This window comes from Perca fluviatilis, chromosome 4 (assembly GCF_010015445.1).
Source record: "Perca fluviatilis chromosome 4, GENO_Pfluv_1.0, whole genome shotgun sequence".
NCBI classification, from domain to species: domain Eukaryota; kingdom Metazoa; phylum Chordata; class Actinopteri; order Perciformes; family Percidae; genus Perca; species Perca fluviatilis.
Genome location: NC_053115.1, coordinates 28,430,299 through 28,446,509, shown reverse-complemented (window position 1 = coordinate 28,446,509; position 16,211 = coordinate 28,430,299). Strand labels below are relative to the sequence as shown.

The 16,211-nt window shown below is 41.1% G+C and overlaps 1 protein-coding gene across 3 annotated transcripts in view; it reads left to right on the top strand.

Moving 5' to 3' along the window:
- arhgef10la (Rho guanine nucleotide exchange factor (GEF) 10-like a) overlaps window positions 1-16,211 on the top strand; it is a 131,277-nt gene that overhangs the window by 101,544 nt on the left and 13,522 nt on the right. For all 3 annotated transcript variants that reach the window (XM_039797920.1, XM_039797922.1, XM_039797919.1), the window contains 3 exons: window positions 2,680-2,891; window positions 4,593-4,750; window positions 7,461-7,603. In XM_039797920.1, coding sequence (XP_039653854.1) covers window positions 2,680-2,891; window positions 4,593-4,750; window positions 7,461-7,603 — 513 coding nt within the window. The remainder of the gene's footprint in view (window positions 1-2,679; window positions 2,892-4,592; window positions 4,751-7,460; window positions 7,604-16,211) is intronic.

Sequence of the window (16,211 nt, the reverse complement as noted above, 5' to 3'; positions counted from 1 at the left end):
GATGGCGGAGAGCGTAAACAACAACTGCTAAAGTGAGTTGTTCAAAACCTTTCTTTTTAGTAAACTCTGTGTACATAAAGAATGTGCTGGAGTTCATGTGTAGAGCCCCTGGTAATACTTCAAGCAAAGTTTCATGTTGTGTCGAGCCTTCTAAGTGTTTTAAAAAGAAGCTATTTTGATGCTAGCATAAAAGTGCCCCTACTACTCCCATTCAAAATGCCATTTGACCAAAAACGAGAATACGGTAAATCTTAAAAGTGGCATTTCCGTCCTTATTATGCTTTTAAACTAAAGTTTGACTCGGGTATATTCACAAAAAGACCCTAGGTTGCATTTTGGTGAGCGTTGCGCTTTAAGAGTCCACTGTCCAACATTTTCAGCACACAATGTTTTCGTCATGAATGGACTTCAAATCTTATCAGGACATTCTTGTTCACTCTGAAGTTCTGGAAACTAGCCTCACAAACAGGGCAAGTACCTGCACATCTAAACCTTCAAGCAGCACGAACGTGTAGCCATGGCAAAAGCAAACTGGTATCCACTAAAAAATAATAGTGCAAGCTTGCCGATCCAGCAAGAATAATAAGTGACTGAGCGTTCCCACCCCCAGTTGGTTCTACCACTCTGGCAGGCTTGTCAAATAAGGGATGACACTAATCAGGTTAAAGTGAGATGGGCTATGGGAATTTCTGTGTTCTTTGATCAGAGTAATGACATTGTGTCTAATCAGCCTGATACCCCAGTCTTTCCCTGCTTGCCTTCACCTTCCTTGTCCCACTTTTCCAAACACCCTACTTCTCATTTTCAAGTCTCCATTAACTCTGCCGTTGTTTTTCTCTTCTTCTACACTGGAATTGGTAGCAAGTGTCAGTGATGGGGAACTTGAAATACATCGGTTTCAGAGTACATCAACAATCTGGTGACCCATGATTTTTGCTTCTTAATGTGGCCAATACAACTAAGCAGAGTGTGCCATCATGACTATTCTCCCACGCCAGAGCATTTACTGTTTGGGAAAGTTTTTTGTTTTTTTTTTGCTTCTCTCGAGCTGAGAGCAGAAATCTGTCCAGGGCATGACTCCAGATATCTATTTTTCTAAATAAGTAGTGATGACTTAGTCAGGAAACAGTATTTGTACTGGATATCTGGCAGACAGAGAGAGAGAGAGAGAGAGAGGGGGGTACAGATGGACATGTGAATGTATAGATTGTGGAGGAGACTTTGGTGAGGGGGAGGGGGGGCTCGCCTCCAGCTCTGCTTACACAGAGTGACTTAACCGTGTATTTTTTGGGCTCCTCGCTGCAAGATAAGTCCTCCCTATCTTTTTTTCACCCTATGCAACAGACCATTATTTGTTCTGGCTCATTCTCAAGAGCCCACAGGATCGCTCCTGTCCAGATTCTGCACACTGATACAAATCAAACAAATGATTGCATGCAAATAAGGGTGAGCGTGGAGGGGAAGAGCTAAAGACTATATTTAGCTCATGTCACATTCACACGATGTGATTCATTCGGGGAATAAATCCTTGGTGTCTAGCAGCAAGCAGCCATGCTTCTTTTCCAAGAAGGACATTGCATTTTTTGTCTGGACAAACCACCTAGGCCTCACACAGGAGTAATGAGTGAAATCATATTGAAAACCCACCGCGACACTTTAATTGTTTGGGAATGGGAGCAATGCCACCTTAATTGAAATTGCACCAGAGGTAGGTTGGAGGTCTCCTTCCGTCTTCGTTTTCTCAGCATAGGCTTTGACAGGCTTACACAAAGGCCAATATAAATGTGGTACATAATAAATCAAGGCTCTATTGAGGCAGACACTCAGCTTCCGCCATGTGTGAAACGCCTTGGAAAGCTCGGTATGATTTGTGGACCTCTTTCGATAACATCAATGGTGTCTTTCTTGTTTTTTAGAAAGAAATCCTACCAACAGACACCTGCAGGCATCTTATCAGTTGAAACATGATCCAAATTGAGCCACCAGAAGCTCCCAGCTTTCAGAAAGCTCTGTTTGTATGCTGTTTGTATGTTTACTTATTCGTTGGCGCTGACAAAAAGCGTCGTCAAGTTTTCAGCATGACCGTAGACATAGTTCATATCAATTGTTGAGTTCAATTAGTTTAAAATCATATTATTTTCATTTGATCATGAACTGACTCCAGCATAAGAGCAGCAAAAAAAGGAAGAAAAACCCCCCCGCCTCATTGATAAGCAACTCGGAGCCTTTGAGAAGCCTCTCTGTTCTTCGCTGATGAAAAGATCGCAGAGTTATAAGAATTGTTTGATGTTCTGACGATGACATTGTGAATCCATTACATAATGTGTTTAAAATTCGAAGTGATATTTATAAAAAATAAAAAAGCGAGGGAGGACTACAGATGACAAGGTCTGAAAGGATAATTGATTTGAACTTTTTTTGAAACTTAAATTGCTGACAGGTAGAGAATGTTTAACCAAAGACACATTATCCTCTGGCCTCCACAATTTGATTAAGACAGAGAACGCATGATCTAAGGGAGGCCAGCCTGGTTTTGCTCTCTGCTCTTTCTATCTCTTTTTTTCCTTCTGTTTCAGCAGAATAGTTTATTACCCGTGGCATTATGATTCAGTCCATTGGTACAGCTTAACACGGGGTCTTGACCTTTTCCAACCAGGGTTTTTTTTTCCCTCCCTATAGGTGGCTGGGGGAGAAGGTTCGCATGGGCATATCGAGATATTTTCCCTCAACAGGCCCACGCCGAGGACTGTAAAGAGCCTGCAGGTAGGCTCTGCAGTCCGATGTCTGGATTATGTGCCAGAACCTTCTCCGACTGAGGAAGTGGAGGCTGGAGTTCACAAGGCCACGTCGGGGATCGGCGCCAACATTTGTGTCGGATTAGACGATGGACGGTGAGAGACTGAAAGCTACACCGAAAGCTACAGACACAGGAGAAGAAAGAGAAACACGCTTTTATTTGATGATTATAGAATGAGTTGATTTATTGGAAATAATCAAATAAAAGAAAAAGCACAAATATAGAGGTAGAACACAGTATGCCTCACATGTTCTGTCTGTAAAATGATATCCTGTATTATCCTTTGCTACGGTCCCCTGAGATCTCTAACAGTATAGATTTGCTTGTCAATATTTTATCAAAGCAAGAAATCAGACTTGATACTCCCAACACAGCATCAATATTGCCACTGCTGCTAAGATTACAGTTTCATTTTCAAATCCAATAAACCTTTGGATCCCCTCTGTGTAAAGCAGAGGATATGTTTAATCTCAGTCTCCTGTCACAGTTAGTATGAATACATTGCTTATTTTTTTTTTTTCATTCTTACGTTTCAGATTTTGACATTATATGACCACTTTTCTGTAATTTTCTTTTTTTCTGTAATTTTTTTATTTCCTTTTATCAAGGGCAGTCATACAGTATGTCACAAAAAAACCTTTTTAATGATACCACAAGGTGCCATGGGTAAGTCTACAGAAAGAATAACAGTCCATAGATATCTTTCATCCTAACCATAATACATGTGAGGTAAGATCTTCATCTCAGCAATATCACCTGTAAACCTACTACATTTCGTAAATGATAAAGTTATTTTCACATTGCAGATGACAATTGCATTAAAATAAATAAAATAATAATAAAAAGAATATATAATATTAAGAAAAGAAAAGAAAATTAAAACACACAACATAAAAGTGTGCGCAAATGTGCATGCACCAATCCATATAGGGAAAAATAAATAAAATAAAATAAGAATAAAGAATAAATTATGCATTTCATTCATATCAGATGAAAATGCAGGGCAATGGATGACCATTTATTTAGGAATACATCTGCTTTCAGTTGTAATAATGTTGTTGTATGCTCCATGTTGTAAACGTCTTGGATTCTTTCCCTGCGTTGTGTAACTGTTGGAGGGTGTGGCTTCAGCCAGGAGGGTGTGATTACCTTATTCACAGCAAATATGTTTGGCTGTTCTCTTCAAGATCAGCTGGCAGTACCCCTAGCACAAAGTGTGACGGTTCAAGAGGTAGATCTATACAGAGACATTTTTTTTATTTCTTTTTGTACATTTTGCCAGTATTCTGATACCTTTGGGTGGTCCCAAAATATATGCGTGTGGTCTCCCACCAAGCCACAACCGCCTCCCGTTTTCTGTAATTTTCAATTACAGTAGTTTGTATAAGGGCCTATATCACGTTAGCAGTTTTTTTTTTTTTTTTTAATGCTGACTCATTCTCTTTTTAATGTAAGTGTCTATCCAGGGAAAAAAGACATACAGTAAAATAAAATATAAAAAAAACAATTTCAGCATTTTAGCACACTGGAAGGCTGTCAGCTCCAATGCTGCTTAACATTTTTTTCTCAGGCAGAGAAACAAACAGCGATGTGCATTTGTCATTCTGAAGATGACAATAAGACGCAGCATGGTTGAGATGGTATTTCAAACATGAAGAAAGACAGAGTGGTTGCACATGCACAATGCTTTGCTCCAAAGTGCACTGTTAAATCAAACTGCATGAAAACGAGGCACTCTGTCATTTTAAACGACAATCATTCATCACGTTGGCTTGTGCTGCTTTTTTTCTTCCAGCATACTGGTCTATGGCAGCGTGGACACTGCAGCCCAATGCCTATTGACCCTCCATAACCCAGAGGGCTGCCCTGTGCTGTGCCTAAAGCACTCCTCTCGCTTCCTGTTTGCAGGCCTGCGGAACGGGACCATGATGGTGTATGGAAGAAGTGACAACGGTAAGGTGCTTCAAAGATTGCTTTGTTTTCAGACTGATGGCTGGAGTAGAAATAGATATGAGAAATGAGAACGTTAAATTGTCACTGGTGCTTTGTTGGAAAAATTAGGCCAAAACAAACGCGGTGGCAGTGGTGGCCTGAAGGTTAAAGAAGCGAGCTTGTGACCGGGAGGTCGCAAAAATCGGTCCCACCCTCATTACCACCACTGAGGTGCCCTTGAGCAAGGCCTTTAACCCCAACCGCTCCAGTGCAGCTGCTCAGTGGCCAGCACATCAGACTGTGGTTGTACTGGGCAGCTTCCAGGTATGAATGTGGAACTGTGTGAATGTGAATAGGGTGTTCCTGCAAAAGAGAGGCTTCCTCTCAGTAAACAATCCCTGAATAAATAAAAATTCAAGATTCAAAACTCAGTAATAAAGACAAAATATATTTAAATTGACCACATTTTCTAAATGCTATTTTTTATAAACTTGTATGTCTTGTAGTTACAGTAAATGAGCCTTGTTATTGTGAGTGAATTCTACCAATGTCATACAAACACAATGAGACAAACCGCGTGCATTCATTACACACTAAATTACATTTTTTAATCATTTTGTTGGTTATTCATAGATATGAGGTTATCCGATGTTTCATATCTATTTTTGCTTTTGCAGATAGGTACCGGAGCTTTTGTCTCTTAATGAAATGTGACAAGGGAAATGGACCGAATTTTTTTTTATTATTAATTTTAATGGGGCTTCATCAAAAATGTTTTTTTCCCTACTGTGAAATAATTAGTAAAAATGAGTTTTACTGATTTCATGGATTATAAATTCATGATACAGCTATTTAGTAAACATCTTTTGTGTTAAAAACGAAATAGTTTTTATTCATGTGGCTAATAAATAAGTATTATATAAGTATTGTGTGTCATGTGGGATACACTTTCCAGTTAACCCATTTTCAGAACAAGAGTAGATGTGAAACCTTATTAATGCTAGACCGTCTTTCAAACGATTGCCTTGGGATCACTTTCCCCTTGGGTGCCTGGATAGCTCAGCTGGTAGAGCGGGAGCCCACTTGCAGAGGCTTAGTCCCTCAACGCAACAGCCACGCGTTCGATTCCGACCTGCGGCCCTTTCCTGAATGTCATTCCCCCCTCTCTATCTCCACTTTCATGCCTCAGCTGTCCTATCAAAAATAAAGGCCTAAAATGCCAAAAGAAAACAATCGAAAAAATAATCTCTTGAACGCTTTACTCCCCCCATTCCTACTGATTTTCAAACCCACTGTAAGTATGAAAATAACACTTCACTATGTGGTAGATGGTATGTCATGTTTAGTCAGGCATTGCACATGGCCATGGGAGCTTAACACCAACTCAGCAGTGGTTTGCAGTGTTCACAGACAACGGGAGCACAATAGCTCTATCACCGGGTTCTTCTTACCTGGCCACAGTATGTCAGCGTGGCTCCCTTCCTCCTGTGCTCCTCTCTCCTCCCAAGCAGAAAGGATGATTAATTACACCAAGCTGCTGCATGCCGATTAAATATTACCATTCATTCTTTGTTAAAAAAATAAATAAATAAATAAATAAATAAATAAAAAAGGGCTGGATGAAAGCTCTGGAGGATGCCGTGATGTTTGTGTATTCGGCACATCTGTTGAAGATTTATGCCCTTGACTAGCATTCTACGGTCTAAAAACAAGTCTGAAGCAGCCAGGAAATGCCAAAGCTTCAGTCGTGACTTGTATCAAAAGATGTATGGATACTCCCAACACATTGTTCCTTAGTGAATAATGTACTGCAGCTTTCATCAGCGAGATATGCACATAAGACATCATGTCGACTGACAATTTTATATTTTAAGTTTTAGGTACGAAAACGTCTGGTCCACCGTTGCGTTAGAGAGGGAGACGCGGTTGCGTGGCTTAGCGCAGGGGTCCGGATGGACATTTACAAGAGTGAATTTTAAAAAGGTGGAAAAATGACCTTTATAACATGCCAAGCAATTAACTGTAGAAGTCAGAAGGCATTGTTAAGCTATTCTGCAATGAAAGGCAGAAATAAACAACTCAAAATGTTAATTAAATGGCTGGGTGCACTCCGTTCTCTAATTTTGCTTCATTAACGCATAGCAAAGGAAATGCTTATGTAATTCACTTTGTAATGTGCTTCTGGACTCAAAGGAAAAAGGTCTGCTTCAATTTCATACTGATGAAGCAAAAAGAGAGAGAGAGAGAGAGAGAGAGAGAGAGAAGTGGAAAGTAGATTAAAGTGTACACCACCACTTTTTAGCATGGGGGTGGCAAAGGTGCAAACATTGTGCTGCACAGTGTGTGGCGATTCAAATGGAAGTCACAGTCTTTATTTGGTCAACCTGTTGTTCACACTCTGTCACATGGCTGTCTGTTCATACCAGTGAAAGAAAACAAGCCTCCACTGTGAGCCCTCTGCGCCAGTATTTGCTCAACAATGTTAAATAGCTTTAAGAGAATTTTGAAAGCAAACACCAATCTTACTTGCTGTGAAAAGTTGCAAGAATTGAAGTTAATTGCCTCGCTCAATGTGAAAGTGTACAAATAGAAAGGGGGGGGCCATGTGTTCAGAGTTTATTAATACAACTTGTAGGCTACCAGTGATAATAGTCATTTTAAGGGTTTCTTCACATCCTTGTGATTTATTTTGGTTGTAGTTTTGAGCTGTGTTTTTATTTTTTTACTCCAGATGATTTTTGGGACCCAGACTCCCGGAGATGTGTGAGCCTGGGCTCAGAACCGGTGCGGACACTGTTAGTGTTAGACGACTCAGCGTGGGCAAGCTGCGGGAACTCTGTCACAGTCATGGACATCTCCAGCCTCACCACTCAGGTAAATGACCTAATCCTTGCTTTAAAAAAACCAAACAAAAAGAAAAACTGCTTCCATCTGAGCAAATTGTCAGAATTATACATTATTTAAATGGGTATTCCTCCGTCGAAGGGGAACAGAAGGAGCGGAACAGAACAGTTGAAGTGATTGTTGATACAGGTACAGGGCTCTTCGCTCTGCATATTCTTAGCCCAGGGCTATCCTTAGCCCCTTTTCACACACACATTGTTAGCCAAGGGTTTACTTAAGCCCAGGGCCATAAAATTCACACTGCACTTCTACTAGCCCGGGGTTGAATGTTCTTTGGAACACGTGACTAATGTTTGCTAGAATGACGCGTGACTGACTACTCTTTAACAGCAAGCAGCAAAGTTAAAATTGTCACCTTTAGCAGGGCTTTTTCTGTGAGAAGCCTTCACGCTGACACTTTTAATCATCTCCTCTATGGGAAAACAAGGCACTGCACTTTGCTTTTAGCTAGATTGAGAATTTCGAATTAGCCTGACATGGGTTGAAAGCTAGCCTGGTTGACACCAGACCCTTCTCGGTTGTAACTGAGAGTGGGTCTGGGCAAGCTTCATTCACAGCACATTTCTAAAGGGGCGTCACCAACGGACGCCGCTCAAATGCCTCTGGGCGCAATTGGATAGTCCTTCAACCGATCAGACCAACGATCCGGGTGACGTAGCAGCGACAGCGGCATCAACAGGTTCGGTGGTTCGGTGGCCGTCATGTTGAATGTAAACAAGAAGCTGCTTGCTGTCACTGCGCTATCGTCATCGTGTGAAGCCCGCCTCAACGGTTGTGATTGGTGCCTCGATTTGGAGAAATTGGAAATGGGCTTGAATGGGCTCTTGGCCAGACTGACTTGCAGAGCAAATCTCAAATTTGCCGGAAGTTCGTCAGGGATTTCCCAGGCTAGTTGAAAGCAACTGGCAGGCTGGAGTACATCACCCATATTTGTATCACGTTAGTAATGTTGACTCAGATGCTAATTGTTTGAAGCATGTGAACGGAGAATGCCTAAACTAATACCGATGATGTGACAACAAACATGACGCAAATTCCATTTCACACTGGCAACTTTTTCAGTCGATTTTCTGGTGATAGCCCCGAGGTTTGTGGGGAGCAGGGCCACCAAGCCTGGGGCTAAAGTCGGGGATAGCGTGCTTGGAATGTGCCAGTGTAAATGCTTTCTTAGCCTGGAGCTAACAGCCCCCTTAGCCTGGGGCTAAATGCAATGTGAAGAGACCTATACTGTTGCCCCATCAATTCAGCACTGCTCAAATGCTTAATTAACATAGGCTCCCTTTTTGGCACCATTGTCCTGAAGTCTGTAAGGGAAAACATTATTTTGAGGTGTACTGAATGTCTTATTTAATATTTACAGTATATGGGCCCTATTTTAACGATCTAAGGTGTGTTTAGGGCGTGTATGAATCCACTTTTGCTAATTTAACAGTGGAAAAAAGGGTCCGTGCACCAAGCATGGGTGTCTTAATTAATCATAGGTGTGTTATGGGCGTAACATGCAATAAAGCAATCAGAGTGTCATCTCCCATTCCCTTTAAAAGCCAGGTGCGTTTGTACCTTGGCGCATTACTAATATGATGTCAGATTTGCTAAGCAGGAAGGAGAGATTATCAGAAGAAACTGACCTGCTCATGCGTGAAGTGAAAGTGCGCGAGCAGATTATATATGGCACGAGCACCATGCCACCAAAATTCCACGAGGTGAAGCAGGTGTTAAAATAACAATGAAATGCTGCTTTATTGCCCATGGGCGCACAGATGGGCACTGGACGGGAAACTCGTTTCATTCGTTTTTAAATAAGACTTCTTTTGCCTGAAATAACTGTAACTGGATGGACTACTGTAACTGGGAAACATTGAAAACAGATATATAAATATAGGTTAAATATAATGTCCTCACATTTAAATAGTTGTTATAGAGCAAAAAAGGCTTGTATTGTAGTTGAAAATTGAAAAAAACTATGAAGATTATAATATTAACCAATTTAAAAGCTCTTTTTGAATTTTCTAACCAGTTAAATAATGAGCTTCAAGAAAATCTGTTATATTTCTTCCATCCCTGCTGATGAATATTCTCAGTCTTCACTAAAACAATGGTTTGAAGACTTAAACAGATGAATTGAGAAGTGAAACTGCGAGACAAGGTGTTTTTGCATTTGAGGAAATATTCCTCTCTTTTCATTTTTTGATAAAGATGTATGCACACAGCCTTAGAGAGCCAGCATTGTAATCTGCGATGTCATCAAGATGTACTGCCTGGTGCTGCTGCATGGACAACGAATCCCACTCTTTGTAGATTCATACAATGTTTTGTTAGAGCTCTCACACACAAATAAGCTTCATTTAGCTGGAGCTCTGAGTTATGGTACGGGAATGTACGGGCATTATCTCCACAGAATCATCCTGGGGGTTGTCTCTGTCATGCTTTCCATTTCTGTGTAGTCATTCTCCAAGGTGTTCATCCGCACGGTGTGTCATTAGAGCCGTACAGTGGGGGAGGGAGCGCCTTCTCCGGCTGTAGTAGACAATAATGAATGACAGAAAACAAACTCTTCTCTGTAATGTTAATGGGAGCGTGCGTAAATGGTAAATGGGTGTAAATGGGTAGAAGAGCTGTTGTTGAAAAAGGAGCATGTGTGCTAATCAAACAAGTTTACATATACATAAATGTACACATATGTCTAGCGAATTTGAACAACCGGACAAACTAAAACACAAATATTAAATGAAACGAATGCCTTATCACCCACGTCATATTTTTCTATTTTCAATGTAAATGAGCTCCATTTCCAGGAAAAAAAACAGAGGCGGTTGACCTCATGCCAAATACAAAATAAGCAGATAAACAACATTCAGCGAAGTAGCAAACAATTGTTAAATCATGTAAAGGACAAAGTACATGCATTTACATGTTTTTTTTCTTTTATAAGTTGCAAGAAATAAGAAGAAGCAGCTGCCAAATGTGAACATTCAATACACACCCAGCTACTTACTGAGTCTGCCTCAGGATCCTTATAATCGGGAGAGAGCTGAGCAAGGGATGTCTCCTTTTTATTCCTTCACCTCCTTTCCCTAGCCCAATCCTCCAGAGACACCGGCTAAATCAGCTGAATGGCCACGCAGTGGAGGCACAGTTCTGGTTCACTGTATCTCCCACAGAGCCTAACAGGTCTGCTCTGGTTACTTCTTTGCTAACCCTGTCTTCCTCACTAATATGTACTCAAGAGGGCTGCGGTGCATTTCCAGGATATGGAGAAGCAGTACTTTGGCACCTGTAGCAAAGCTAGAGGGTTGTTTTCCCCTGGCGGATGTTCACCACTTTGTCAGATTTGCTGCACTTTTAAATCATTTATCCGCGACTTTGCTGGACACCGTAGCCCTTCTCGTTTGACTGTGCAGATCGTTGCAACCTACTGCTTGATTTAGTCTCTTTTTAAATCTTCAGTGTCAATGCTTTGATGACACAGTGTTATTTACATATAACCCACTTTTTTGGGGGGGTAAACATACTTAATATGTGGTTGAAATCGCCTGAAACAGAAGCCCAAAGGATCATCACCACTTCAAAATGTGCGGGTGTGTACTCTGAGCTTTGTACTATTTGGGTATGTACACTCCTATCCAGTGGGGATACATGGAAATAATGGTGCTGACAAAACCTCAGCAATAGAATCGCTGCGAGGAAAGAGACAGATAAAGATGTGCTCACAATGACAATGCTAACATGCTGATGTTTGACTCGTTTAATGTTTACCATGTTCACCATCTTAGTTTTGTGTGTAAGCATGCTAACATTTGCTAATTAGTTCTTAACACAGCGCAAATTTTATTATTTTTGCAAGTATTTGGTCATAAAGAAAAGTGTTGGACAAAACCACTTTTACCTAATGATGGTACAAGATGAAAAGTCAGGGAATGACCGAAGTTTATTACATTTAATCCTGAATGTTGGTACCATATTTCATGGCAATCCATCCAATAGTTGTTGAGATCCTCGCTAATGGTAGCTCTAATTTGTCCCACGGATGTATTTAGAGCAAGTCAGTCAGTCCCAGTGGCCATAAGATGCACCGCAACAAAAAAATATCCCGCAGCCCAAAAAGCACTATCACCACTTGTTTTCTCCCAATTGCTTGTTTTCACTTAGAATTACTACAGGCATGTTCTGAGCACACCTCGCTACCAGAGAACCCTGTTTACATCTTTATCTTTATCCTCAACGTTCCACCAGGGCTGGACCCTAATATTCGAATATTCGTTCGGTGTGTTGGTATTCGATTTGAAAATTTGACATTAGAATATTCGTTGTTGTTGTTTATTTGTTTTTTTTTGTTTTTTTGCACAACCTGGCATCCCCCTCCAAACGGTTCTCATTTGCACTTGAATATGTTTGAAATATAATACTCTTTTTTACAATTTTCTTATATAGCCTAGCCATTTTAACAGGATGGACAACCCAACCTCGTTATACTTAATACATATATTTGCTTCTTCTTGGACTACTAAAGTGTTCCTGCAACGGGAGTATTCTCTGGCTAGAGCGCAGAACAGCGCAGTTTGCATGGACAGAAGTGCATGCCTGAGCTTGTATTTTGGGTTAAGCTGTGTTGCTTTGACATTGTGGAAAATAAAATAATAGAAACAAAATGTATTATCCTTTTTACCCATTATTATCAATCTAAATTAATCTACTGCGAAATATAGGAGACTTTGAGATTTCACTGGGACGTCATGTCACATGCCCCAGTTAAAACGCCCATGAGTTGAACGTCATTACCGTCATGATTCAGCAAAAAGAAGACAAAAATGCCAAAGACTTCATCTGTGTGGGAGAACTTTAAATTAAATGAGGACAAGACAAAGGCAAAGTGTCAAATATGCAATTTGAAACAGGCCTACTACAACAGCACATCAAGCTTGAGAAATCACCTGAGTTCTGTAAGTAGAACGAGCTGCTTTTATCCGCCATTTACACGTGATAAAAATGTGCACTTAATTTTCATGGAAAATAACGTGACTTGCGAATAGGCTACGGCAGTTAATGACGAACAGTAAAAACGTAGCCTACTGTAGTAACAGGGGACTGTGTCCTGCAACAACAAAGCAGTTGCTACATCTCGCTTGTCTCTTTTACCGTGAAAAAAAGCTGCCTTCATGTGCGGTTTGGAAATGTTGGTTCCCCCCGCCGCTGCGGCCGCCACCGAAGCTTCGAATATTCGCTGTTGATAAGCACCAAAGCTTCGAAGATCAAAAACTAGTATTCGGTACAGCCCTACGTTCCACTTCCGGGATTGCTCCAGTGCCGCAGGAAATTCCACCGAATGCATGTTTTTTTTAAAGATGTCAGTTTCCTTCCGCTTTCTTTGTGTTGGAATTCTAAACTCTGGTGGATTTATGAGGTCTATGGTTAACTGCTCCTCAGATCCTATCTGTCTGTTCTCTAGCACGACTAAAGCAACTTTTGAACGTACACGTTCCTCCAAAACAAGTTCTTACCCGAGGCTATTTTACAGCGGCTCCGTGCGGAGCTTAGCGCCGCCCATTACGATTGGGATTGGTTTAAAGAAATGCCAATAAACCAGAGCATGTTTTTCTCCCATCCCGGAATGCTATGTGGACTAGCCAGACCCTCCCCTGCTCCGCAGCGTGTGGAGGATGGTCATCAGTGTCCTCGTGAAAGAGGACACCACTTTCTGACATGCGAAAAAAAGGTGAATATCAATTTAAACAGATTCACTTCTACCCAAAAAAATAAACTGGGTACAAAAAAGTAAAATTGCAAAGTGACGAACCCTATTTACATTCCCATCAGACCAACTAAAGGGGCTCGGTAGCTGCAGGAGGCATGGCAGGATTCCCTTGGATTTTTAAACAACTTAATTATGGGAGGAAATGAGGAAAACCTAAACCAATCAAAATATATATTTATTTTGTTTGTCAGTTGGGGCTGATCTGAATCTGACAGTAATGTAGTGCCTAGTTTGACAGAACATTTTTTATAGAGATTATTTTTGGGGCTTTTTTTGCATTTTTATTACAGTAGAAGATAGACAGTAAAGGGGGAGAGTGAGAGGGGACCGTCGGTCGGAATCGATTTTTTACACGCTTTTACAAATCGCTTCAGTTCAAACCGACCAACATTTGTGTCATGATTTTAGGCACATCTCAGCTTTGTTTGAGTTTCTAAATGCTAATCTCAGCATTATTTCAGAGCTTCACAATATCCATCACTCCGTCAAGGTCTGAGTCGTTACCAAACTTCAACAAAGTAGGACATGCAGGCCTTGATAAATACTACATGGCAGGCCTTGTTCCTTCCTCCTCCCATTACTTATTTCTTTTTCTACCTGCTGTCTCCTATCACTCACACGTCCGCTCCACTCCCTCGCCATAAGTGCGAGACGAGACGTGGGCTTAGCGCTCGGGAAAGGACAAAGACACCTTGTCACCTGCCGTAATGAAGGACTAATGAGCTGTTCAGAGCAGCTGTAGTGTTTGTGTCTTTAGCTCTGCTGTTATTTCCCATTGCTGGTGGAGGGATGCTGCTGTTAGTGTGACACTGCCGAGTTAAGTGTAAAGGGCACATTACTACTGTCAAGCTTCACCGACCACCTCATCTCTGTAAGCAGCGCTGGGTTCAGCAGACTAATGCCAGGTCGTTGGATGGGGGCAACCGTTGCACAGTACAGCTTGTACTTATCCGGTATTTGACACAGAGCTACAAGCGTTTAACATGTTTGGCCTATCTCCGGGATAAAACATTTGGAGAATTCTATTCGTCAATATTGACATGTGAATTGATATTTGTGTAAAAAAAACGTTTTTCTTACAAAAGATGCACCAATTACAACTTTCTAGGCCAATTCCGATTTCCGTTTTTCTAACCACTTTACAGCACACACAAATATTTATTTTCTATCTTTTCTTTAATAGAACATTTTGCGCAGAACATAGAACATTTTTTGAACAGATAATGGATCCCTATAAAATATAACTATATAAATTACTCCTGGTGTGGGAAATTTACACACATCTAAAGTGCAATGTTAGAACCATTTCCTTCTTTTAACATCCAATATCCAACAAAAGAAATCAGATTTTGGTTTTTGGTGTCGTCCCTCCACGCCCTACCTTTCTCCTTGCAGGTGTTGCATATTGCAAACTTGTTATCTTCTGCACACACGCTGAAGAATTTCCAAACAGCTGACATGTTGCAGGTTAATTCACGAGGTTCCCTACATGTGCGAGAATAGCACGGACACGCGCTTCACACCGCGAGCGGGTACGCGTGACACACGGCGGAAAAGTTGAGAGAAAGGAAAAAGAGACTGTGCTGTCGCGTCCGTGTGTGCGTCCTTGAGAACCGTAACTCGTATAACTTATGTTGTCAGTTAATTGTAGCATTGACCGGCATGAAATCGCCATATGTCAGACTGACCTGCCGGTCGCCGGTCATGGCCGAGCACGTGGAAACCGTCCATTTCCGGTCACCGGCCGGTCTATCGGTGCATCTCTACTTACAAATGTTAAAGCTGTAGTGAGCGACTATTTTATGTTAATGAACGTCCGTTACATTAAAGCCGTTGCCAAATGAGTTGACATAAAGCTAATTAAGACTATCAGCTCCACAGAATTCTTTCTGTATTTCGTAGTATGGCTATGTTTACAAAACGGTGTAGTCCGGCATTATTTTTTTTATGTTTTATGTCACCCCTGAGAAAGGACAACAGCAACGATCAACAATCCGCTTTGGAGACAAAGAGGACATAAAAATTACAAGATAATTACCTCTTCTGTTTTTTTTTTCAATCCTCTGTGTCCTCCTTGATTTGACGGGTTACAGTGCCTTGCGAAAGTATTCGGCCCCCTTGAACGTTTCGACCTTTTGCCACATTTCAGGCCTCAAACATAAAGATATAAAACTGTAATTTTTTGTGAAGAATCAACAACAAGTGGGTCCCAATTATGAAGTGGAACGAAATTCATTGGTTATTTCAAACTTTTTTAACAAATAAAAAACTGAAAAAGTGGGCGTGCAAAATTATTCAGCCCCTTTACTTTCAGTGCAGCAAACTCTCTCAGAAGTTCAGTGAGGATCTCTGAATGATCCAATGTTGACCTAAATGACTAATGATGATAAATAGAATCCAGCTGTGTGTAATCAAGTCTCCGATATAAATGCACCTGCTCTGTGATAGTCTCAGAAGTCCGTCCGTTAAAGCGCAGAGAGCATCATGAAGAACAAGGAACACACCAGGCAGGTCCGAGATACTGTTGTGGAGAAGTTTAAAGCCGGTTGGATACAAAAAGATTTCCCAAGCTTTAAACATCCCAAGGAGCACTGTGCAAGCGATAATATTGAAATGGAAGGAGTGTCATACCACTGCAAATCTACGAAGACCCGGCCGTCCCTCTAAACTTTCAGCTCATACAATGAGAAGACTGATCAGAGATGCAGCCAAGAGGCCCATGATCACTCTGGATGAACTGCAGAGATCTACAGCTGAGGTGGGAGACTCTGTCCATAGGACAACAATCGTTCGTATACTGCACAAATCTGGCCTTTTATGGAAGAG